Genomic DNA, 25681 nt, shown 5'->3' with positions numbered 1-25681 from the left:
GTAGAGTCCCCAGAGCTCTCTGACTGTGGCACTGTGGGCAACGTTGTTCCTCCAACCACGTACTGCCCCTGACTCGCTTCATGTGGGGTTTCTGGCATTGCTGGGCCTGTTTCACTACCAGGGAGAGGACCACGACGGTGTCACGCTGGCGGGAGGCTCCACGGGAGGCGGGGCCATGAGCAGGAGCCAGACACAGGGCGGGTGAGGAGCAGCGCACACCCTGGCCCGAGGGCCCCGGGCTTTCCCCACCCCAGCCCGGTGTTCTACAGCGCAGCTTCACTGATGGGAGGACCTGCACGGCTTGAAGATGCTGGACAACCCGGCCTCGGGAGCCGCTTCTCATGGACACCCTGCTGGAACAACTCAATGGCCAGACTCAGCTCAAGAGCCCTGGGGGCATTATTTTGGTCAAGTTCTTCTACCAGGTATTTCAGGCTGCTGACATCTACCAGTTTCGACGTGAGGGATGTCATGTCCAGCAGGGCGGATCTGATCGACTGGGCAATATCAGATAGCAGTTCATCCACAAATTGACTGGTGATGTATTTGGAATCACTGCCCCTCTCATTTAGCGGGAGCTAAACTGGGAATGTCAGCTGCCAGTGCAATTTGGCTAAACAAGAGATAAAGACATGTCCATTTGAACTGTGTTAGTTTGGTGGGGGGGTTATTTGTTTGTCAAGCAGTCAGATGACTCGGTAGAAATTAGGGAGGGCTAGTGATACCTAACAGTGGGAGCAGCATCCTGGCCGAGGGCTGGAATGCCAACCACACAGCCTTCTGCTCCAAATCCTGGCCTGGTGCCTCCACTCAGGGTGCCACCAGAGGAGGGCAAGGGGGTTATCTGAGGAGCTGTTGAGGAATGGGTCTGAGGCCTCTAAGAATCCAGTGAGGCAGAGGAGACATTCTGGTAATACATTATACCTTGAATGTCATATAATAATTTCTCAACAAATTCAGTCATCAGACTATTCTGTAAGAAACTTTTGGCATGAAGCAACACACTTGTCAACACTTACTGTGATAGTAAATATTCATCTCTAACACTGTCATGGTTTTGTTGGGTACATACCAGTTCCTTAGTGCTGAGCTCCAGGCCCCACCTGCTCTGCTCTGCATCAGAAGTACACTTGCCTGGCTCCTTTGCCAGATCCTGTAGGTTCCAGCCAGTGGGCCATACTGTAGAAAACTAGGGTCTAATTTTAATTTCTTTTCCTTCACCAGTGAAGGTGAATCTTGTGTTTTGGCCTTCTCTGGTGTCTTTTTGGCCTTAGTTGACTTCCTAGCCTCAGTGACATTAAGCAAAGCCATGTCAGTGTTATTGGTTATCAACTAGGAACATAAGAAACTTATTTCCCAAGTTTGCATTTTACTTATTAGGGAGAGAAGGGAGAGATTTATAGGGAAAGGTCAGTAGCGAGTGCTTTTTAGATATGCATATAATCAAGGGCTGTATATTCTGAATGTGAATCACATATGTGCATACAGGCACCAGCCAAGTTTCTCCTGAAGGTTCTGCTCAAACTGTTTAAATAACAGACAGCTGGGCCAGTAGTTGCTCCTCAGTGGTGCTTGAAATCTAGAGATTCAAAAATGGCCTAGTATTATAAAAGTCATCTTCCAGTTCCCTTGGGACTGAGTTTTGGGGAAGGGAAGTATCTGAGATTGAGGTCAAGTCTTGGCCACATGCCTGTCAAACACATACAGTCACCATCAAGGAACCCATCAATTATTCAGATTGGCCAAGAAGCATTAATGCCCCAAAAGATGACTCCACTCTTGAAAATGCTCATGAACCACACATTAAATATTTTGAAAAATGTTAAAATTTATTAATATTTAACATCACATAGTTAATTCTACTAGCTTAGGTATCTTCCACATCTTCACTAGACTGAGTGCTCAAGAATTTGAGATGATCCGCTATCCAACACATCCCAGTCAAAGATTAAGATTCATTGTATTTACATCAGGCAAAGCAGCATCAGCAAGGAATTGTCACCTAATTGTGGGAACACAAACATTCAAAATGCACTGTACAGTCTGTATTCCTTTTTAGAAACCAACAAAACATCTTTAATAGCCATACACAACTCTTTTTTTAAAAAATATGCAATTTCATAGATGGTGCCTAATTTTCAACTTTAAAAGTTAAAACCCATCTCTATTTCTTGGCCATCCTGTAGTGATACACAAACCTGACATAGTTCTCAGTACAGATTTGACAAATGTGCAAAAAAAAGGTGGGGGTGCTATTGACTTGTGTCTTTTCATCTTTCTGTTTTGATCCTTGTATCCCAAGTCAATAGTGTTACAAGGCCATTAGCACTTTACCGAGTAGTTTTCAGATTTAATGTACGTGGCTGTGCAGATTTTAGTGCAGAAGTGGGCTTTCATATTTAGAATTAACCACACTCTTACAAAGTAGAGCATGGAAATTTTTCCATATGCCATTCCCACCCCTACCCCCAGCAATTTGAAATAAATACTGCATATAAAAACTGTTCAGCCCAGGGAAGTCCTTGAAAAACTGTTCTCCTAAAACATTTACAAAACAAACTCACAGTAAAATTTGCTGGGAGGGCACAGATCCACCGAAAGTATTGTCCCTGAGGTTCTGTTTGATTGTTTCATTGTCTTGTTTTGGTTTGCTGTCGACAGTTACACACAATTTTTTTAAAAAAAATGTTTTTGGTGGCTTCCTTTATCTTATTAGAGAGCTTTAAAAAACTACTGACCGCCCTAAAAAGGAAGATTTCTAAACAATGAGTCTATTTGAAATGATTCCCGTTTCCTTTGGTTAACATCCCATATAATATTGCCCCAGGAAAGTCTTTAGACAGAGCAGCCAGTTGCTGTGGTTTCTTCAATCCATTGGCCCAGCCTCCTCCATTCTGTCCCTGACTTCCCCATGTCTTTCGCCTTCTGAGTCTGCAGGGACAGGAGGAGCCAGGAAGGAGCTGCTCTCTCATCACTCACCCTGAAGAGGCTTCCCTTCTCTTCCCAAAGGCGAATGAGGTATTTCTAGTAACCAGTCAGCATCTCCACCTTCCACCCTTTAACTCTACAGATCTACATCTATGGATGAGGCTGAGTCTGAGGAGACCCTGTGTATCTGTACACATAACAAACTGACATATAAATATATTACGTACAACTATTCTTACATACAGTGTCAAGATGAAGAAGCTGATGTACTTCATGAACTAAATAAACGTCAAACATAAATTAAAATGAAAATACAGTGTTTCCACTTCTGCAGGAAAAATTTAAAAACAAACCAGAAAGTCCCCCCTTCCCCAAAAGTCCACTGCCCATGGATGATTCATGAACCCACAAGGAGATTCAACAATAAGCCCACTGGCAGGATGGATCAGCTGTTGGCTTTGGCTTGCTTGCTTAGACTCAGGTTGCTTTGATTCCAAGAACAGCAGCTGCTGGAACCTGCTGGGCAAATCCTTGACGATGAGGCTGAAGAGTGGTTGCCATAACCTGCCACCCCTCTTCCCCCCAAGTTCTGCCTGTGGGAGAATCAGGCTCAAATTAGTGGAGACCTCCTAGATCTCCTGATAGGAGAAAAAGCAACCTTCGAGATTGAGATAGGGGATGTTCTCCACCTAGAAATGTCATTTTGGGCTCCAAGGTAAAGCAACCGTACCTTTTTCATTAGTATCCCCATCCTGTATGCTTATACAGGAATACATAGGAATTTGGCAAGAAGATTACTAGGGTTACATTTTATGTTTTAAGAGAACCAGTGGGAATGGTTGTGGTGTGAACAAATCCTTACTTCAAATTGCATTAAAATCAGAAGCGCCAAACCTTGGGCACTGAACTCTACTGTGAGTGTACACAGAGACGAAGCCCAGTTCTACCAGGTCCTCTCTGCTAAGAAAAAGTCAAGGGGTCTGTCTCTGACACAAGGGGATGGCATCTTATAATTTGGAGCGGGAAGAGGGGAACCAAAGGAAGTCTCTTCCAATTTCTGGAACTCTATCGCTGTCCAGCCTCACGGATGCGGCAGGCCACAGCAGTGATGAGAGCAGCCCCCTTCCCGCTGCCGTCCTCTGACTCCAGGAAGGACACGTCACACTTTGGAGCCAGGTCCTTCACGGTCTCATGCATGACTTTAGCAAAGCTGGAAAAGTTGAGAGGAAGACACAGGGAAAAAAACAGCTTAGTCATGACTGATTTGCGCCTTCAAAGGTGAGACCCTAAGAAGTGATGCTAGCAGCCCAGGAATGGATGAGGCAGAAGATGACAGCCACCGTGCAGGGACACAATGTGTTAAGTATCAGGAAACTGAAACTTGGAGAGGCTAGCTACGTGCCCAAGTTCTACATCACGGAGGATGAGTGGGAAAATAATTACCTCTGGGACTCAACCTCAAATGTCTGAGGTTCGGGCAAGTTTTGTTCTTAAAAATTAGTCAGAGAAAAAGAAGGTGGAGAGTCAAGTATGCCCTGCAGCAGTGTATAATGTGTTTATGGAGATAAGTACCAAGCCCCACACGTGTAGTATTTTATTTTCCAGGGGTATTGACTCATCTCAGACACAGCTAATCCGAAATGCCATTTAAAGACAAAAGAAGGGCCTCCCCGGTGGCGCAGCGGGTTGAGTGCTGTGCTGTGAAGCTGTCCGCAGCCTCGACAGAGCAGGTTCGATCCCGGCCGGTGAGAATCCCACACGGTGCCACAGACCTCTCCTGTTGCGCTCGCTGTTCCCCTCAGCAGTGTGTGTTTCTGTCATCTGCCCGTTCTGCTCCCCACTCTGTCTCCAGTGAATCCTCTTACCCTCCCACGCCTCTGGCCTGTACCCCAGCTCTTGTATAAAAATAAATAAATCTTAAAGACAAAAGGAGCCAACTAAGGGGGTTTTCATAGGACAACATTATGATGATCACAGATCCCTTCAATGTGGGACAAGAAAAAAATATCATCATTGGATCCAACACAGTAGGGTCTCACCTTCTGCAAAGCCTAGAACTGAGGCTCCTTATACCAAATCCTGGTGCTAATGGTTGGACTTCTGTCCTGCTCTGAACCCTCACCTAGAACTGAGGCTCCTATTTTCACAATGACAGGTCTACTTTTGATTAGTAATCTTGCAGTTATAATATATACATTATATTATACTCTTTATAATATACATTATACTCTGAAATGCCTAGTAATTTGCTATGAAATTAAAAAAAGAAAGAGAAGGGAAGCAAAGAAAGAATGAAGAGACAGGAAGAAAGATGGACAGGGAGGGTAGAGGCCAGGAACTCACTGAGGATGTAACTTGTAGAGGGTTCCATCCACACCCACTGTCACTTTTAGGGTGTCTAGTCCACGGTTTTCTCGTATTTTGTCCACCACGGCAGCCATGCCTGCACCACAGAGCTGGGCTGCCCGCCGTGCCACCACGGTGCACACCTCCTTGACAATGATGCTGTCATCACAGGTGCTCTCCAGCCCCAAATGGCGCAGGATGGCGCGGACCTGCAGCAGGGCCAGGCAGTCACTGGGGTGAGAGAAAGACAGCAAGAGGTCAGTCCTATGCCAAGAGGGGCTGGTGGCCTGCCACTCCAGGGACCTGGTTCCTTTATCATGGGGGCATGGCCATCTGATGGAGGCCTGGACATCCGGGAGTGGGGCATAAAACCCATGCCCCTAGGAGATGGCTCCTATTCTTGAACTCAGTTCAGAACCAGTGCTCATGCCACTGGCCCAATCGGACTCCTCCTGCAGGTGACAGGAATAGGAAGAAACAGCTAGTGCACTTTGCCAGACAAGGCAGGGTATGGCTACTACAAAACTGATACTCAGAACAAAAGGAAAGTCACTGCCTATGTATTCCACTCATTTGGAAATCATCATCAAGGCAGTGATAATGCCTGTATATGCCAGTTTCAGTTGCAAAGCTCTTTCACGTTCATTCTCTCATTGCCATTCATGGGTCAGCAGGACAAGCATCACCAACCAATGCTAGATCCCTGTTCTATTTCTAACCCCCCCCCCACCCCCTGTAGTCTAAAATCTATGTGTGCACACTTGTGGAATAAATGTAAATTGGATTTCAGGGAAGAAATGAACCACTATTATATTATATATTATACTACTTGAGAACCCTGGAATCTTCTTGTGCATTAATAGAACATATTCTTTCCATTCACTGGTGCAGACAGCCTAGGGACCCACTCATGTCAGTATTCCAATTCCTGTTTTTCTGTGTGGCTGAGAGTAATGACACAGTATTAAATTTTAAAGGGCTCTGATATTTCACTGTTCTAATTTGGAGCAGACTTTTCCACCATTAGACTGGAGGAGGAAGGTTTTGCTTTAATGAGCTGACATACACAAGTTTCTGCATTGCCTGATGTGCAAACTTTCATTGATCCTGGTTGCTTTATTACTGCAGTCAGCAGTTAAGAACTCTCCAGCTGAGAATAAGGCTTTAACAGGTCATCTTTCTCTGTGTATATCAATTTGCATCCTATAAGGTGTCTTGCTACATTTGATATATGGTTTAAAATCCAACATGGAATCATGCCAGCTTGGAGTGATTTTTCATGAGAATATTACATATTTTCCCATAAAACATCAATTGTCCATAAGGTATTTTAAATTATAAACACTATAGACATGAATATGTTAGCTACTAAACTGACTTTATGTAAGTCTGATCTTGAGTAGTGGAAATTCCTTAGCTTCTTTACTCACAATAAGAAAGGACACTGTCCCCCATTTCCCCTGATCCTAGATACTCACCTCTCAATCTGAGAGAGAAATTTGGTTTCAAAGATTCCCGGTGTCTTGAGTCGCTCTGAGATGCGGCCCCGGAAGAGTAGTCCACGCTTGGTGAAATCCATGAGGATGTTACGGACAATCTCACCCAAGTACATGCCACTGATCATTTTCTCAAACCTGCAATGCGTGTTACATTAGTGGAGGTTAAATAGGAAGGTGATGGGATGTGTCAAGACGTGACAAGCTTAGTCACCCCCAACATGTTAGAAAACAGAGAGCACTCAGGTTCCCTTTAGTGGGAACAGAAATGCTACTTGATTCATTTGGGCAGGACGCCTGGTGTCTGCACATTCTGACCCACGGCCTTTGGTGAATTGACCACAGTGCCCAAGGCCCACAGGCTTCCCACCTGCTGGGCTTATTTCTCTCCAAGGCTTATCCCTGTCTCCTCAAGATGGAACATACACCTAAACCCCACACTTCCAGAAGGGTCAGATGCTGAGTTTTAATCTTTAACTTCACTTAGCGTGCTTTCTCTCCAACCTGATCATTATCACTCAAGTAACCAGTATGAGCTGGAGACCACCCTGTCTGAGCCACTAGAACTGCATATAACTACACGGTGGCTTCAGGATCTTTTGGCCTTGCACAGAACCTTAAAAATTTTGTGGTCCCTATTGTCAACCAAGACTACATCTTGTCTTACCCCAGCCAGCTTCCTTCATTAATAAACATGTGTAGGCCTAGTGGTATTTTATAAAAGCCTTTGACCTCCACTCTAGACAAATGTTTTGCAAGTATAATCTTGTAGGACTATGGCCCCTGATTAATCCAATTAGGAAACCTTACATACAAGGCCTTACTGGAGAGGGTGTGGGGTTTTACTCTCGCTCTCTCAGCCCTGAGCCCCCAACACTATACATGAGGCTTGGTGATGCTGGGACTGGCCCCTTGCCCAGTAATGACAATAATGGGTCCACGAACTGGGTGGAAGGGGGAGGAAGAGACTTGCTTCTGTTTGCTTCCTCTTCCTGTCTGGGTCACCCGAACAACACTTCACCCTGAGGGCAGCAGGTATTTCAACTTTCTACTTGTTTTTCCTCACAGTCCCAGACCAAGGTTTAAGACCTTCTCATCAGTCCTCTTGGCAAAAGCCATGTCTCATACATATTAACTCTGTGTTCTTCAGTGTCCCTGTTTTGTCTTTTCATCCCTCTAAAGCCTGTGGGACCAATTCCCTAGATGAAATTCTCCTTGCAACATTAACTGCTGTCATTTGTTTTTCCAACTAGACTTTGAAAGTGCCTCAGTCCAGCAGTAAGAAAAAATGACTTAACACAGAACTTTCTTTAAAAAAAAAAGGGGGGGGGGGCCTCCCTGATGGCGCAAGGGGTTAAGACGTAACCTATGAAGGTATCCACAGCCACTGCAGCATGACTTCGGTCCCAGGCCGGCTAAAGAGCTACCCATATGGCACAGTAGACCTCTCCTGACTTGCCCGCTGCTCCCCTCAGCAGTGTATTTCAGTAGATCTGCCTGTTCTGTTCCCCACTCTGGTGAACCCTCTCACCCCCCACAACTCTGGCCTGTACCCCAGTTCTGTATGTATAATTAAGTAAATCTTTAAAAAATAATATTAAAAAAAGAAAAAAACCCACAGAACTTTCTAGGAGTAGCTGACGAGAAAGCCTTTCCAAAGAAATCTCTTCTGTTCACATCTCTAGGGATGGAACATTCTGGAATCACTGTTGTAGAGGATCACTCATCACTGTCCAGTCCTAGGCTACGTGTAACCACACGCACACACACAAACACACACACGTGCCTACCTTTGTTTGCCAGGGTTGAGGGAGAGCTCATCCACAGCCACATCAAATTTTGTGCGGAAGTCATCTAGGCAGCCATTGTCCCCAAAAGCCCCCCATTCCATGTTGATACACATCTGTCCCTCTTCCCCTTCCACCAGCTCAATGTTCCGCATTTCCTCCATGTAGCAGGCGTTGCTGCCCGTGCCTGCCAATCACAGAGATGCCAGGGTCTCAGCACCATCCTCCCACCCATCTGAAGCTGAGGGACTCCACACAGCAGCACAGCTGGGTCCTTACCAACAATGAGGCCAACTTCACAGTGAGGGTCTTCATAGCCACAAGTCATCATAGTCCCGACTGTGTCATTCACCACCGCGACCACATCCAGGTCAAACTCCTAAGAGGGCAAGAGCAGACACCCCAGTCCACAAGTGAGCCACAACATTCTCCCTTCAGACACTTGCAAAGGAGACGTATATGTACATAAAATGTCTATTATACAGATGATGTGACTCTCATTCTCTCTTTTCATTTTCATTCATTCTCTGTTCTAATATCACCTCCTCGAAGACCTTCCCTGGTTACGTGCAGTATGTAAAAGAGTGCCCTTTCTCCAGCCCACTCTGTCCTCACCCAGCTTACTTCTTGACCACTTCATGGCAGCTGACGTTAGCTCATGGGTTTGTTTATAGAACAAGAGCTGTTGTGCTCACTCCTGAACACCCAGTGCCAAGAGCACTGTTTGATACACAGTGGACAGTCAATAACTGCTGAAGGGCTCCATTAATTTTCCCCCTAAGCAAAATCAACTGTACTCAGCAAGTCCCCACTTTCTGAACACACATCATTTCAGGTCTCATGCCATGTCTCTCCTACCTCTCGCCGGTGGATGGCTTCCTTCAGCAGGGTGACCACGTCCTCGCCCTCGCAACCGGATGCCTTGAAGCCTTTTGTCCACTTGAGGAGGATGCTCTAAAAATTACACATGAGCAGAGATGACAGTATTAAAGAAGGGCTCCTGGGTCATTCTCAGGGGGCTGAGCTGTGCTCCTAGCTTTCAACTTCAGAGGCTACAGATTCCCTTTAGTTGCCAATCATCTCACTCACAAAAGATTCTGAGCCCATTAGACTTGGATTTCTTGAGCACTTACTTTGTACCATGTACTGGGCTAACCACATCAAATGCATTACATCATTTAATCCTCACAGCAACCCTGTGAAGTATTTATCACTACCATACCCACTTTACAGGTATCTGAGGCTCTAGAGTAACTTGCCCAAGGCCTGCATCTTGAAGGAGAGGAGCAGAACTCACTCCTAAACCCGCTGACTCCAACAGATAAGCTCACAAGCACCAAAGAACTGCCCAAGCCAGAGAACTAACTTCCATGGCTTCTCCCTTCACTGGGAAAAGCAGTTTGCACTGTTCTGTCTTGTCCTGTATTTACACCAGAAGGGTCAGTGTGTAGCTCTTAATTTTCAAGTTTCAGTGTGAACAGTCCCCTGCCCATAGTAGGGATGATGTCACAGCTGCAGCACCACCCCAGTGAGAAAAGCACACCAGGCTCCCTGGAGTCCCCATAAGCCCCGCGTTTAATGTGACCCTTTACTGTGTTAACACAGGGCCCTCCAGGAGCAGCATGGCACTGGACATGGGAGAACTGTTTAAAGTGTACTGATGCCTGGTTTCCACTTTGCTGCCCAGCCCATCAGGAAACAAGCATCATGACTCTCGGGCCCCCGCCTGCGAGGCCAGAATCTACACATAGGCTATGAACAGATAGCTGCCTAATTGCATGGTTTCTCCTTGCTAGGTTGCTCATGCCCATCAGCATGGCATCTTATTGCCCTGGAGTTTGGTATCACTGGTCAACCTGGATGTGTCACCCTGTGTTCAGACCCGGGAGAAACAAGCACATCCCAGCACTGGCCTGGCTTACATGCCTACATCAAAATAGCTATGTGTGCATTTCCACCAGTTCTCTTATCTTCAAATTAGCTTTATGTATCTGGCAACATTTTGTATGTGGCTCTTTCAAGTTTACAGAATGTTTAAATAACATTATTTCAGGTGATTCCTAATAACAAGACAAGCAGAGGCCCCAACTGCTGGGGTGAGGAGCCCAGGCCCCCTACTGGTGAAGGCTGTCTGAGGCCTCTGGGCCTGGGCACTTGCTGATTTCCCCTCCACAGGGTGATGTCCCCAGAGCAGAACCAGGGAGAACAGAGAGAACCCAGCTTCTGCTTTATTTGCTCTCCATATTTACAAACCTCCTTACAGAAACCTAAAACCTACAGAATACAATCTAATACGGGGCTTCCCTAGTGGCACAGGGGTTAAGTCTCAGCACTATCACGTTATTACTGCTGTGGCCTAAGTTTGAACCACAACCAAGGAGCTGCCCACATGGTGGAGCAGATCTCCTCTGTCTCGCCAGCTGCTCCCCTCAGCAGTGTATTTCAGTAGATCTGCCTGTTCTGCTCCCTACTCTCTCTGGTGAATCTTCTCACCCTCACCCCACCCACAACACCTCTGGCCTGTATTTAAATAAATAAATCTTAAAACAAAAATAAATAAATCTTAAAACAAATGAAAAAATAAATAAATCTTAAAACAAAAAAAGGAAGGCCTCCCCGGTGGCGCAGCAGTTGAGCGCTGGGTTGCGAAGCTGCCCGCAGCCTCTGCAGTGCCAGTTCGATCCCCGGCCGGTTAGCTCCCCGGCTGCCGGCGAGGGTGCCACATGGTGCGCAGACCTCTCCTGCCACCTGCTGCTCCCCTCAGCAGTGTACTTCATCGGTCTGCCTGTTCTGTTCCCCGCTCTGGCTCTGGTGAATTCTCTCACCCTCCCGCGCTTCTGACTGTACCCAGTGCTTGCATAAATAAATAAATAAATCTTTTTTTTTTTTTTTAAAAAGGAATACAATCTAATACAATGACCTAGAATCTTAAAATTCAAGCAAAAACATGTCTTGGGGCCACCTGACAAATGTATAAGGACATACATACATTCTGTCATGAACAGTCAGTCTTTGTTTAAAAACATTCCAGTAAAAAAGTCTGGTAGTATATACCATGAGGGATTTTATTTCCCTTTCTATTTATCCCATTTTTATATGTATCTATATGATCAAAATTATACTTTTCTTTAAAAAAAATTTCCCCATACCACCAGTATTTTCCCTTTTCGAGATTTCTGCCAGAAAACTAGTCACAATACAAGGCAGTAAATGGCTTATAATCTATTAACTTTTTCCTGACAATGAGTGATTAGGTTTGTTTCTAATGTCTTTGTTATAACAGATAATGTTTCATTAAGTAACACATTAAATATTCATCCACATATTGGATAATTCCCTTTGATAAACTGATGCACATAAGAAGCCTTTGAAAACCCAGTGTACTGACAATGAAAAATAGAATGGGTGTAGAAGCACCAATAGGTGTTGAGAAATACTGGATCAGGCCATATTTTTATTGCAGGGCTTTCCCAACCTAAATATACCAGTGCACAGGGTGAATTTAACTGCCAGAGGGGCAAAAAAAGCATTTATAAAACTCATTGGCAGCGTGGGGGTTGCCATTCTGGGAAACCTGTGGCCTTTCTTCCACCCAAGACCAAAGTCACTGAACTACACTGTCCCTCCCTATACAGCCTCCTCCACAGCCAAGTCAACCTGTCTTTCGCATCCACTCATTCTTTTGGCTTGGCTGAGTCAAGTATTCCTCATGCCCTCTGTGTACTCAGATTAGCATCACAAGGCAGATCCCCAAGGCTTCAGCATCTCCTTGGTGCCACATTCCAAACAGCAGGTCTTGCTTTTCTGAGCTTGAGTCATCAGCCCAGTTTATAAGGACCCAAAGCAGGAGCAACGACTTTTTTACCCTTGCAACTCTGTATAACACACTGCCTACTTGTAACATGCATAGAAGCATCTAGATATACGATGGGGACAGAGAGAAACAACTGCTTAAATAACAGCAATCTGATTTCTAACTTACCAAGAATGACCCAGATGAAACCCAAACATCACCTATTCAGCTCTCCCACAGAGTTCAACACCACCAGCCTTGACTTACTCATTCTCATCAATGGGCCCCCCTCATGTCTGGTCACTCAAGCCCTTCTTTTTCTCCTCTCTGCTCAACTTTCTCCCCATGTCCAGAGAATCTGGGAGCACCAGGTCTCTACCCACCTGCTTCGTTCATCCAAGGCAAATTGAAAGGGGATGAAAAGCAAAAGGTGAGACTGGATAAGAGCCAGAGCATCCAGGAGATAAATGAAAATATCTCCTGCACCCAGACAAGGGCCTCAGGAGCATGTAAACTTAATTGAGAGTATGGGCTCAGGTGTTGGGAAACAAATTCAAATCACAGCTTGGCATCTCCCAAGCAGCCTGAGGCAAATACTTGGCATCTCCATAAGCCTTATTTTCCTTTCTGCACAATGAGTATACAAACACCTACCTTTATGGTTGCTGTGAGAATTAATTGAGATAATGCATAGCATACTACCTGGCATAAAGTGCTTTAAAAATGCTAGTTAATATTTTGATTAGCATCATTACTATCATCATCCCAAAGATTATTACAGCTGAGCCAACTTGCTTAACCTCCACCAAGCCTGACTTACTCATTCTCATCAATGGGCCCCCCTCATGTCTGGTCACTCAGGCCCTTCTTTTCCTCCTCTCTGATCAACTTTCTCCTCTACGCCAATCTCTAGCTGGTTTAGAACCAATAAAGCCCATTAGGAGAGCCCTCCAGGAGGGCACTGTTACCTTATCCAGGCTGTTCTGCTGGCAGGGGAAGGAGAAGGTGAAACCCAGAGGAAGGGACACACCCTTCATGCCCATGTACTCCAGGAAGTCGGCAATGCACTGGACAATGTGGTCAAAGAGCTGCAAAGAGAAGTTGGGGCACTGGAGAAAGGGGGCCGTAGGCAGGGCAGGACCTGAGCATGAGTTTTAGGTCTCCATCCAGGAGAGATGCAAACTTGGGCACAGTCCCGGTTAAAGCCAGACCAGGGTCACGTCCACGGAGCTCTCCCTGAGACTATGAATGAGCAGAGAAATCTCTGCCCTCCCAGGCAAGAAGTGGGTGTCTACTGGGGCCCCCTCCCAGAAGTGCCACCTTGCCTCACCTCATCCCCTGTGCCATGCATGACCTCCTGTGGGATGGCGTAGATCTTGTTGTGCATCTCCACTCCCCGCCGCTTCCCGTTCCGCACACGGACCAGCAGGACCCGGAAATTTGTTCCCCCAAGGTCTAAGGCCAGGAAGTCACCTTTCTCTGGAAAAGAAACCCAGGAGGATGATGAACTGGGGCATCACCACTTCATCACAGCAAAGTGGCAAAGCCTAAAGCACCTTCTCCTAAAACAGGGAGCTCTCCTGGGCCACCTAACAGTAAAGAACAAGATTCCAGAAACCTGAGAAATACTGACTCTTTAGCAGTTTTCAGATGAATTCAGGAGGCGGAGCCCCGGAAATCACAATGGGCTCTGCAGAATACAGGAAATACACTCAAAAATATCCAAACACACCACCCATGCTAAATCAAAGGCCACCTTATGTTAGGGTCTAGACTGCAGAAGGAACAGCATAGTTCCACTCCTTAAAGGAAACAGAAGTGAAATCTTTTAAATGAGAAAACCCTCTTTAGTGGGGCAATCACATTGAGCTGTATGCCTCACAAACAATCCTCATGTGATCTATGGGCAGCACTGAGAGGGAAGCATGGCATTCCCCTCTGATGGAGGAGGGTGACCCTGGCTCAGCTAGGTTGAGTCACTTACCAGGGCCACACAGCTAAACAGGGTAGAGCAGCAAACAAATCCTAGTCTCTACTTCTAGAACCTGTTGCAATTATGCTATCCTGAGCCTGGTCAATGATCGTTTCTCTGAATTGGGAAAAGACCACCATTTCTTAGAAGACGTACCAGCAATCTTTTTCAGAAAAGGGGTGGGTAGTAACAGTTCAGGTCCGTGAACCATAGTCTCTGCTGCAACCATACAAGTTTGCCATGGTAATACAAAGTAGCCATAACAATGTGTAGACAACTGGACATCGTTGTGCACTAATAAAACTTCATTTACAAAAACAGGCAGTGGGCCAGATTTGGTCCATGGGCCATAGTTTGCGAACCTCTGACCCAGGAATACACGAGCTGGCCCTGGAACCAAAATTCCTGGGTTTGAATAGCAGTTCTGTCATTTTCTAGCTATGTGAACTTGGGAAGGTTTTTAGACCCTGTGCCTCAGTTTTGTGCCAAACATCAAATTTGCTGATAAAATTACCTACTAACCTCCATTAGTGGCTAGAGATTAGATGAAAATTAATAAGTATAAAATGCTCAGAGAGGTGCTGACACATAGAAAGTATTCAGTAAGTATTGACTACTATCAACTTTTAACATAGGAATACTTTATTTGAGTTTATTAAACATTAGAATTTCCTAGTTATATAGTTGAAAAACATATGCTGGCCCAAATGTCCAATGCTAAGGCTAAGAAGTCCGCTGGGCATATCTACACCAGGACAAAGTTCCTAAGTGGTGGGTTGGGTGTAACCCTGCCACATACCTGTGCCATCAGGGGTGGCACACACGTAGGTCGGCAGCATCTTGACAGGGGCCATGGCGTGAGTCTCCTTTCTCAGACCTCGCTCCATTTCTACCTTCATCCTCGCCTTGACCTCCAGCAGCTGCTCACGGCTCAGCTTCAGAGACTCAAGAATATTCTGGCGAACTCGGTGTTGGTCGGCCAGCCGATGGGCCACTGCTGTTACCATGGCTGCCCCCTTGCCACTGCCATCCTCAGAGCGGAGGAAGCGGACGTCACAATCGGGCACCAGACGCCGCACAGCCTTGTGAAGTCGCTTGGCGAAACTGTGGTGATAGAGATGGGGGTAAGAGACCACAGTTAAGGTCAACAGTACTAATGGAGCCACAGCAGCTCACTGCCTTGGCCCAAATGCCAGGAGGTACCTGCAGGAGCAGATGCTGCCCCAAGCACCCTCTCCTCATTCTTCCCCAAGTTAGGAGTCACTGTGTCAAAGCTCAGATAGTCAGCTGTGACTCAACAACTGCCAAAAGGAAAAGGCGCTTTCAAGGAAGCCACAGTCCCCTGCATGCAGTCACATAAGACCTCTTTCTCCTAATCAGTCTAGGCCACTGGCCTCTCTCCTCTGCCCAGCCTCTTGCTGGAGCAGCCCACTGGAATCAGGTGATCGGTGCAGCAACTACTATTCACATTTCATCATTCATTTCACTAGCAGCTGCCAGGGAAAGACCCAAAACAGAAAAAGTAGAAATACTGTTCTTCTGGACTTTGGCCTCTCTATGGCCATTTTCTGCCAATGATCACAAAGGTGTCTGAACAACTAAAGCTATGTTCACTAAGAAGTTCTGGAGACGTGGTCTCTGGGGTCTCACTGCTCCAAGTAGCCTGTGAACCAGCAGCATCACTGGGGACTGTTAGAGATACAGCTCAGGCTGACCCCAGGCCTTCTGAATCTACTTCCAAACAAGATGATGTATGTGTGCACTTGAACATTTTTGAAGCACTGGGCTAGAAGACTAGGGGATGATGGGGCTAGGACCTTCTGCATCAACCAATTCAGTTAATGAAAGCCCACTGATCTGGCACTCATATTGGCATTCAAATTAAGTGAAAAGGATGGGATAACAAGTGGGCACAATACAGAGATATCTTCCACGCCCCAACTAAAATCTGAATATATTGCACTGATGACCCAAGGGAGCAAAACATGGAGGGAAGGGCAGATCAATTCAATACCAAGGTAACCAGAGAGGCTGGTAACCCACTGGGCTGGGGAGGTCTCTGCCAGAGGACACAGGACCTGAAGGGACCACCAATAAGCATGAGAGTCAAAGATAGAAACACTGACTCCTTAACAAAATGGTGGCATGAAAAGCTCCCAGTGGCCACGGGGAGTTCTGAGTTGAGCCCTCGCCATTGGCCATCTTCAGAAATTGCCTCCACCCATGCTAGGGACAGCACCTTCCTTGCTCCCACTTGCCCAGGTGGGAACTTTCATTTTACAAAGACCTTCATCAAGATGGTCCCTCTCTACCACCCCCAGAATGCAATGTAGTGCTGGCTCATGAAGTCACTGAGCTCTCTCTCAAGGCTGTCATCAGTTTAGGGGCTCCATCTTATGGGTCCCAAAGGCTGACTCACTGAGGGTGTTTCTTGTAGACAGAGCCGTCAACCCCAATGGTAGAGCGCAGCCTCTCTTCGCCCTTGTTCTCCTTGATGCGCCGCAGGACGGCCGCCAGGGTGGCTGCACACAGGCTGGCTGAGCGAGTGGATACAATCTGGCAGATCCGGTGAGTGGCCACACAGTCCTCATGTGTGGGGTTTATGCCCAATCGCACCAAGACCTCTTGCGCCTTCCGTATGCCATCCTTTTCCCTAAGAAACAGATAGTATGCCACCTGTGTCCTGCCCACTGTGGCCAGTGGGAGAGGTATGAGGTGAGCACTGACAAGGAAACCCCTCAGATGCAGCAAATGCCATCTCCCAAAGAGGACAGTCACTCACTTCACTGCTCTGCCCACACTGGGGGCCCCAGGAGTGGAGGGAGGGGAAGGGAGCTGTGGTTGAACAAGGGAGGAGAAAACACAGCAGAGCCAACCTGAGGCTTCTCTTCTAGACAGACACCACACACACACACACACACACACACACACACACACTCACACACACCCCTGCAGGTGCCCCTTTATCCAGGTGCCTAGTTTGTAGTGAGAAAAACTATTATCTCTTATGCACATACTACATAAGGGCAGGGCCTGTTCTTGGGCTCTGAGTTGTGTGTATGACTTTGTACTATATTTGCTTATCTTAAGGTAAAAGGGCAGTGTCTCCGCCACTACCACCCTGTAAAGCCCACCCTTCTTACTCTCTGTAAATCAGTCAAGAGTTGTCTGTACTTCAGGAAGGAGCAGGTACTGCTTTCACTAGTGCTAGAGATGGCGATAAAGGGCTGGTGCCGTGAGATTAGCACCCTTCTTAGGGAACTAAGTGCCTCACAAATATGAGAACTTTCTTCCCCTCCGGGTTAAACAAGTAGGCACAGTTCCTTCAAGAGTTTCCACTTAAAATCATCTGAACTGTTGTAGTGTTCCTGTTAACATCAAAGTCACCTCCTCTCCACTACCTGCTCCCTGAAATAACAGGGCCTCCTCAAGCAACAAGAGGAAGTCTCAAAAACAGAAACTAGGTCCAATTCTTTGGGGGTCATTAACTGACAAACAGTGGCTGACTGTCCTCAACTCCTACCCCCACCACTCTGTGAAAATGCAGGCCTCAGCTCTGCCTATTAGAACTAAATTGGTAGATCTCTGGGCTATCCAAGGAGTTACTTTTCTATTATGAAGCAGAGGTCAAGATAGAGTCCTTTCTGAGAATCACCAACAGAGAATCACCTCCAGAGAAAGGACAGGAAGTAGATGCAAATGACTCATTAAGGGGCCCACTGGGCGTCTCCAGCCTTACACCAAGAACCCCCCATCCACATGCATGCTGGAACTGCACAACATCCCTTGGGGGTAGGGGGACAATCATTCCAGCATTGTGAGTCACTTTGATAGTCAGCAGGACAAGTGTGGAGACAGATCTGGTAAGTGAAGCAGGACACAGGCCCACCATGCCCCACGTTAAGAGAGACCCTCTTGCCATTCTTATTTGAAAGGTCATATTGAAAGGTCAATGCCCCTTCCTCACTCCCAGCTGCCTGCTATCCCTCTGGGGATCCAGTGAACAGAGAAGAGCCTGGAAGCTTACCCTTCGATATCTGAAACATCTTTGGTCTCAAAACGGCCCGTGGCAAGGAGTTCAGGGCTGAGCTTCCCCCCGAAAAGCAGCTCCTCCTTAGCCATCTTCACCAGGATAAGTCTCACCAGTTCCCCCATGTACATTCCACTGATCATCTTCTCAAATCTGCAGGAGATACAGACCAAAAAAGAGAAAAAGTCCCCACTGTCAATGAACTCACAAGTTTCCTGTGGTGACAACACACACATATATGAAACCTCAACATGCATTAGAGGCCAGTGCACAATTCAGTGTTCACGGGTGTGGCACTGACATGGAATGAAACGTGAGAAAAGACAAACAGCTGGGTGGGGGCTGGTCTGGAGAAGGAAAGCTCAGGCTGTCTCTGCAGCTAGGATGGCTTTGAACTATGGAGAATGAATAGGCCTTTTGCAGTCAGACTAAACATCCAGGGAACATGGAACATTCTGGAACAACAAGTTTTAGCTAAAGTGAATTATGTGTAGGGTAATGGTTTTTAAATTTTTTCTCTAGTAAAGAAATGCTTTTTTAAACTGCAACCTCATGTAGAACAACTTCAATACCTATTTACAAGAGGGAAAAAAAAAGACAAAACAGATTTTATTTGGGGCTTAGGCCAATTATCACCTCACACTGCCCCTCCCCTTATGGGTCAGGCATGGATTCCTAAGGAAACAACCAGGGTATAGGGGGCTGATGGAGCAAGTTTAGAAAGGCAGGTAGGGACAGATGAGAAAGAGCTCTAAATGCCAGGGGGTCTCAGGAATCTGAGAGTGAGACATGTTGGAAGTGTCTGAGCAGGCAGGTGACAAGATAAAGTCTTACTTTGGAATGACAAACAGCCACCAAGCAGAGGGTAGTCAGGTAATTTATTTTTTCAACACTAGGTGACACTGTTTACTTCAATGACAGTCAAAAGACTGGTTCAGATTATGTCACAGGAGAAACTAAATCCTTATCAATTTTTGGCAAAGAAAGCCAGTTTCTTGGTAGCTCAGAAAGGATCTGGGCCTAAAGAAAGCAGGCACCCAGGACCTGCAGGTACTAGTTGGCCTATGGAAGGGATCTGAAGTCACTTGGTAGAATCTACAGAAGAGGTGCTCAGGTCCCTAGGTAGTCACTTGCTCCAGACCTAAGGCCAGATATTGGAGCTAAGTGGAGAGCTGGCAAAATCCATTAGGCCTAGGGTACATTTAAAATGCTTAAGCAGGGCCTCCCTGGTTGCACAGGGGGTTAAGCACCGCACTATAAAGCAATCCGTGGCCTCTGAAGCACGAGTTCAATCCCTGGCCAGCCAGAGAGCAACCCACATGGCAAAGCAGACCTCTCCTGTCTCGCCCGCTGCTCCCCTCAGCAGTGGATTTCAGTCAGTCTGCCTGTTCTGTTCCCCACTCTGTCTCTGGTGAATCCTTTCACCCCCTGCATCTCTGGCCTGAACCCCAGCTCTTGTATGCATAAATAAATAAATCTTTTAAAAAAATAAAAAAAGAAAATGCTTAAGCACCAGCATAGGCTCAATGCCTGGGAGGTAGCCTGGCTCCAACAGTATGGAACATGTTTGTTTGCTTCTGCACCTTCTCTGAAATAGCTGGTTCTATGGCACATAGGGTAAGGGGACCAGTGGGGCCCTAAAGTGTGGGTGGGTTTTATAAGTTTTTATTCCATAGAGAAGCAAAACAAAGTGTCAGACAAAACCAAACCAAAAACAAACCCTAGAAATCTGATTGTAAAATTGAGGCTAACAGAGAGGATGGGGAAAATGGAGAGCAAAGTGTGAGGGGATGCAACGGACGATGGTGGAGGACTATGGGTGCCTTGGTGGAGGGTGTGGTGTGGTGACATACATCTGAAGGTGTGCCTCTATTCCTCTGAATCATATACAGCATTGTAAACCAATGGTACCTCAATTTAAAAAAAAAAGGAAAAATAATAAATATACCCAAAACATAAATAAACAAAAATCCTAAAAGTAAAGGGAAAACATTTTTTTGTTCCAATTTTCTTAACACTTTACTTCAGTCAATGCCCATACAGATGTTGGCTTATGATGCACACCTGAAATTTATATAATACACTATTACTTCAATCAAAAATCATTTTTTAAAAAGGTGGGGAGAAGAATTCCTAATGGAGCCTGGTAATGACTTCGGGACTACCATGGCTGACGCTCTGGCATATGTCCGCCCAGGCTTTGATTTGCCTGAAGCTAAGCCAGAGGTGCGTTGCCAAGGCCTGGCTGGCAATTCTGTCTTCTGACACTTTAAAGGGCAAGCATGTGGCTCCTTGGAATGGCGTGGGTTTACTTCATCATGGAGGCAGGCATTGAGTGAGTGACTTTTCAGTCTATAAATTTTTCACCACCCATGGAAGACACTGCCAGTATGTTCCTCTGAAATGTACAAGTAAGTGGACTCACATTTCAACATGTGAGAGAAGTGTATGACTTAACAAGCCATGCTTTCAGGAAGCAAGGATGCTTCTCTCTGTAAGGAAGAAGGCTGCCTGCACCTCGCTGGCTGACAAGGATGGCTGGATGTCCCTCTCTAGGCAGAGATGTGTGCTAAAAGCTTTGTTGCAAGAGTCATAGCAACAAGAAGACCAGAGAGGGCCTGTATTGCTCAAAATGTTTTGTAACTGCCTTCAGAGCTTGCTGCAATTCTTCTTTCAAGATCTTTAAGAGGGAGGGACATTTGCAAAGGTTTGTAAGAGGGAAATCCTGTTTTGAAAGAGTCAAAGTAACTAAAACCAAGTCTGGCCAGACTGGAGAATGCAACATTCTGGGCCCAAAATGTTGTGCCAGTGCCCTCCCAGACCCCCAACTGGGTCACAGGGAAGGCAGACAGGAGGGTTCTTGGCTAGCTTCTCCATGGGCCTTGGGTCTGCTTACAGCTTGGACAGGAGACCCTGGACTCCGTGGGGTCCAGCCTAGATCACAGGCAAACCCACCAGAGGTCTAAATCAGAGCCTCAGCCAGGAACGAGGATCCATCCAGTGTCACAGTCTTGTCTTCCGGGTAGTGACAGGGGTGGGAGCTACAAAAGGAGTTTTCAAAGACCTTTATCTTGCCATCCCAACGCCATTTATGTGGCTCATGACCTATTTCCATGAACAACTTACAAAGTGAAGGTGGAAAGAGCAGGGACTGCTCTAAAGCTTATAACCAAATTGTTACTTATTGTCTAGTTTGTCTGCTGGCTCTGTAGCCCCATCACCAGTGGATGCCTTGGCAGTCTTTGGGGATATTAGAGGTAAAGCAAACACAGAATCTGCCTGGCCCTTGCCAGCCCCACTTCAGCTCTTGAACCCACTCCTGAGCACAGAACAAATGCAGGACCTACTCACAGTTGCTTCCCGGGGTTCAGGGAGCCCATGTCAATCTCCTGGTCAAATTCAGTGCGGAAGTCATCGAGTGTGCCGTCATCCCCAAAGGCCCCCCACTCCATGTTGATACACATCCGCCCCTCATCACCTTCCACCGTGTCAATATGACGCATCTCTTCCATGTAGCAGGCGTTGCTGCCCGTACCTGGCCAAAGCAAGGGACTGTTCAGCATCTACCCATACCACCCTCTCCCCAGTCCCCACTTCCCTCTTCCCACTATCCTGAGACTGCCAGGGTGGCTGGAGTTCTTTATTGCAGGTTCCTGGGGCATTCTAATGTGGTACAATCCACTACCACCCCCAGTTCCACAAGTACTGGCTTAGCCCTCCACAGTGATAAGCCATTTTCTTCTAATATGAAGTACAAAAGAACACCCAGGTCATGGAGTCCTCTTCTTTTTCCAGCCCACGCACCCCCCTCACACTCACCCACAATGAGGGCAATTTCACAGTTTTGGTCATCATAACCGCAGGTCATCATGGTCCCAACTGTGTCATTCACCACGGCCACAATGTCAATATCAAAGTCCTGGAGGGATGAAAGAGGTAGGGGGCTCTGACCTTCACCATCATAGGAAGGTCACACTCGCAAAGATGGAGAGAAAGAGTAACAAGACACACCTCAAGTGCTACAGGACTTTACTAGCCCTACTTGGAGCCAAAGGTCAGAACTGGAAATGAGGTTCAGATCCAATCTAACAGCAGCAGCTGGCTCCCCACCCTGCTTGCCCTCGTCATGGGGAGCTGCCTGGGGTCTAGTTTATATGCAGCACTGCATTGAGAGCACATCTTGGCATCAGTGTCTCCTTTTCTTTCTCTGTCCCTCCCTTCCTATAACCCTGTGACAAGACCTTTATCTTAACCTCTCCCTGCCCCATTCCACTCTCATGTCAGCAGCACCCCAACTTTCTGACTTGAAAATAAAATTCGGATCTTCTTCAAGTTAAGAACTAGGATTTTCTTGCACCACCCAGGTTAAGATTATTTATCCAGCATGCAATATGAGGAGTCCAAAGACATCTAATATAAGATTATTGGTGTGATAGTCATTTAGCAATATATGCATGCCAAGGCATTATGAGGTACATTGTAAACACAGAGCTGTGTGTCAATTACATCTCAGTAAAATGGAAATAAAATGAAAAAGTAATGGGTAAACATACCAGGGAAGAAGAAAAGTTTTCATGCTGACTTGAGGATAAACTGGGAAAAGACTTCAGAGTGGACCACAAGAGGAATGTAAATAGCCTCCAGACCTCACCTCCTGCCTCCCTATCCCCACCATCCCTACTCACCCCTCTTCTCTGGATGGCGTTCCGGATCAGATTAACCACATCTCTGCCTTCCAAGCCACTGCACTTGAACCCCTTGGTCCATGAGACCAGGACACTCTGAAAAGGATCCAAGAATAAATATTGATTCCTCTAAAACACAGACCACTGATAATGATGTCCGCCACGGGGCTAAACTGAAGTCGTGCTTGAATGTGTCTATTGCTTCCAGATCATCCTAGGAAGGAGCTACTCAGGTCCCATCAAAAACCCAAGAAGGAGAGCAAATGAAAATGATTCCTTCATGATCCACTGCCCCCAAGAAGTGGAAAGAGCAGGCTGTAGAACTGCTAAACTAATATTTGTAGCCTCTCACCATTAACCCCTAGGCATCTTTCTTTCAAAGATCTTTATCATAACACTTTAGATCAAAGGAGCTCTGGGCTAATTTCTCATTCTTGTTTCCCTAAGAAAGATAAAGACAATGCGCAATATATGTGGGGTAGCACATTGTCCTGCAAGGGTGATAAAGACACCCCCCTTATCTGATACTTCTTCACCATCCCCCAGACCTACAAACACTCATCCAAAAGGATAGGACTCTCAGTACTCAAACCTCAGCACTGAACTGGCAGTGCCACCTCCAACGCCACAGCAGCTGGTGGCTCTGAGATCTTCCCAGTCCTCCCAGCCTAAAGAACTAAGCAACAAGAGTGTGCAATATCTTACCTCATCTAGCTTTGTCTGATGGCAGGGGAACGAGAAGGTAAAACCCAAGGGGAGCTTCTTGTCTTTGATTTGTAACTTCTCCATGAAGTTAGCCAGGCATTCAGCAATGTGGTCAAACAGCTAAGGACACACAACACAGACAATGAGCAGGGAAGCAAAAAGGGCATAGAGATCAAGAGTATGGACTTCTGGCCCAGAAACCTCGCTGGATGTGTGCAAGATATATAATCCCTCTGATATTTCCATTTGCCCATTTATTAAATAGGGGGATACCTATCCTTGCCCTCACAAAGTTAATGAAAGAAATTAAAAAAAAAAAAAATAGAAAAATGCATTATGCCTTTTTCGATAACCCTATACACACACACTTACACAGAGATGTATACATATACATGCACACATATATGTATATATAACCCTGTGAGGCAGGGGAAATCATAGCCAAAGTCAGGCCCCCCTGACATGGATGCACAGCTGGCTATTTTACCAGGAAGAGCAGCTCATCTACTGCCAAGAGGCACTTTAGTATTCCCACCTCTTGTGATTAGGGGAGAGTCTGGGACATTTTCTGCTGGCATTCTATGAACTAACTTAACAAAAATAAGTAACATTTATGTTTCTTCTCCCTTCTAGAAAACTAATTTCCTGGGGGCAATTCAAAGGACTTATCTTTGTTTTCTAACATCAAAATGGAATACCCAGGGAGTGGCTCAAACTAATTAGGGTTTTGTGGACAGGCAGTCTCACATTCGTGACCATGCTGACATGATCCACAGCTCCCATACCTAAGAAAAAGCTGTATTCACAACAATCTAGCTTTCAATCAGCCCCAAAGCCCGCAGTCCCACGGCATCTTTCTTGCCCATTCAACATCCTCAAAGAGAAGCTGATGACCCTTCCAAATGTTTAGAGGCTGAGGTCACGGTCATTCTGGTACAAAAAATAAGCAGAGGCCAAAGGGACTGAGCAGATTCCAAGGGCCAAGTTGGTCTGAAGGCAAAATTTAAAAGCCAACTGGGTCAGGGTTGGGGGAAGAATGCTTTTCCTTTTTCTTATACAGGAGGTACAAGAACAAGGAAGATTCCACTAAACCAGGTGTTCCCAAAGTGTGGGAACATCTTAGAAATGCAAATCCTAGGGCTCTACTCCAACTAAATCAGAATTAGTGGGAGTGGAGCCCTCTAGGTGATCCTGATGCACTGGTTTGAGAACTAAACCACAAAAAGTGTTTGCATTTTCAAAGGAAAGGAGAGATTGGGGGGAGCAAGGTAGGCTGAGAGGCTTACTGGCTCCCCAGATGTCTGTGGTATATATGCTCAGTGGGCAGGATCCAGGAAGACAAGCTACCCCCTCTAGAAGATAGACAGCTCTAATTTAACTTCCAGCAGCCATCCTGTTCCTCTGTCTGATCATAGAATTATTTATAATTAATGGATTAATCATAGCTAATGCTGAAACAATCACAGCTGCCAAATTAATCACAACTGATGCTGAAACTCTCAATCTCCCAATCAAAACATTCTCAAGGGCAAAGTTAGGGCAATGAAAAGACCCTCTCAGAGGAGGATCACCTGTGCACCTGAGCCAAATCCTGTGAGCAAAGGTCAAGTATTTGCATATGCAAATAGGGTTTCTAGGTAAATATTCAGTAAGTTCTGTTTTCTGCTGAAAAGTCGATCAGAGACAAAACTCGCAATATGGTGAAGCAAACTCCCAGCCCCTTTCTTAGTCAAAATGATTGTTAGTACATATAGTTTTTTTAATCCAGAAAAAGGAAGTTGCGGATGCTGTCCAAAGAGACACAGCCAATCATTACCTGTGCGGGTAAGGGGGGTTTTAGAAGGAGGAAAAGCAACTAGTTCCAGACCACGTCATCCTGACTACTGCTCCCTCTCCAGCTGCATTGCCAACAGGGGGAGACAGAGGAAAAGTAGGTAGT

General features: G+C 46.2%; 1 protein-coding gene across 1 annotated transcript in view; it reads right to left on the bottom strand.

Annotated features, from left to right (window-relative positions):
* Nucleotides 1-3913: 3913 nt before the first annotated feature.
* The window catches only part of HK2 (hexokinase 2), a 56993-nt gene continuing 35225 nt past the window's right edge, over nucleotides 3914-25681 (bottom strand). Inside the window, exons 4-18 of the mRNA XM_037527700.1 lie at nucleotides 23743-23862; nucleotides 23038-23133; nucleotides 22172-22271; nucleotides 21704-21887; nucleotides 18350-18505; nucleotides 16742-16975; nucleotides 15122-15426; nucleotides 13681-13829; nucleotides 13319-13438; nucleotides 9416-9511; nucleotides 8837-8936; nucleotides 8561-8744; nucleotides 6753-6908; nucleotides 5272-5505; nucleotides 3914-4138 (exon numbers count right to left, since the gene is read on the bottom strand). Of these exons, the coding sequence (XP_037383597.1) occupies nucleotides 3994-4138; nucleotides 5272-5505; nucleotides 6753-6908; nucleotides 8561-8744; nucleotides 8837-8936; nucleotides 9416-9511; nucleotides 13319-13438; nucleotides 13681-13829; nucleotides 15122-15426; nucleotides 16742-16975; nucleotides 18350-18505; nucleotides 21704-21887; nucleotides 22172-22271; nucleotides 23038-23133; nucleotides 23743-23862 (2379 nt within the window). The 3' untranslated portion in view covers nucleotides 3914-3993. The remainder of the gene's footprint in view (nucleotides 4139-5271; nucleotides 5506-6752; nucleotides 6909-8560; nucleotides 8745-8836; nucleotides 8937-9415; nucleotides 9512-13318; nucleotides 13439-13680; nucleotides 13830-15121; nucleotides 15427-16741; nucleotides 16976-18349; nucleotides 18506-21703; nucleotides 21888-22171; nucleotides 22272-23037; nucleotides 23134-23742; nucleotides 23863-25681) is intronic.

Source organism: Talpa occidentalis, unplaced genomic scaffold (genome assembly GCF_014898055.3).
Source record: "Talpa occidentalis isolate TD23 unplaced genomic scaffold, MPIMG_talOcc4v2.1 talOcc4.5, whole genome shotgun sequence".
Lineage (NCBI taxonomy): Eukaryota > Metazoa > Chordata > Mammalia > Eulipotyphla > Talpidae > Talpa > Talpa occidentalis.
The sequence above is the reverse complement of the archived record's forward strand: the minus strand, read 5'-3'. Positions and strand labels throughout refer to the sequence as shown.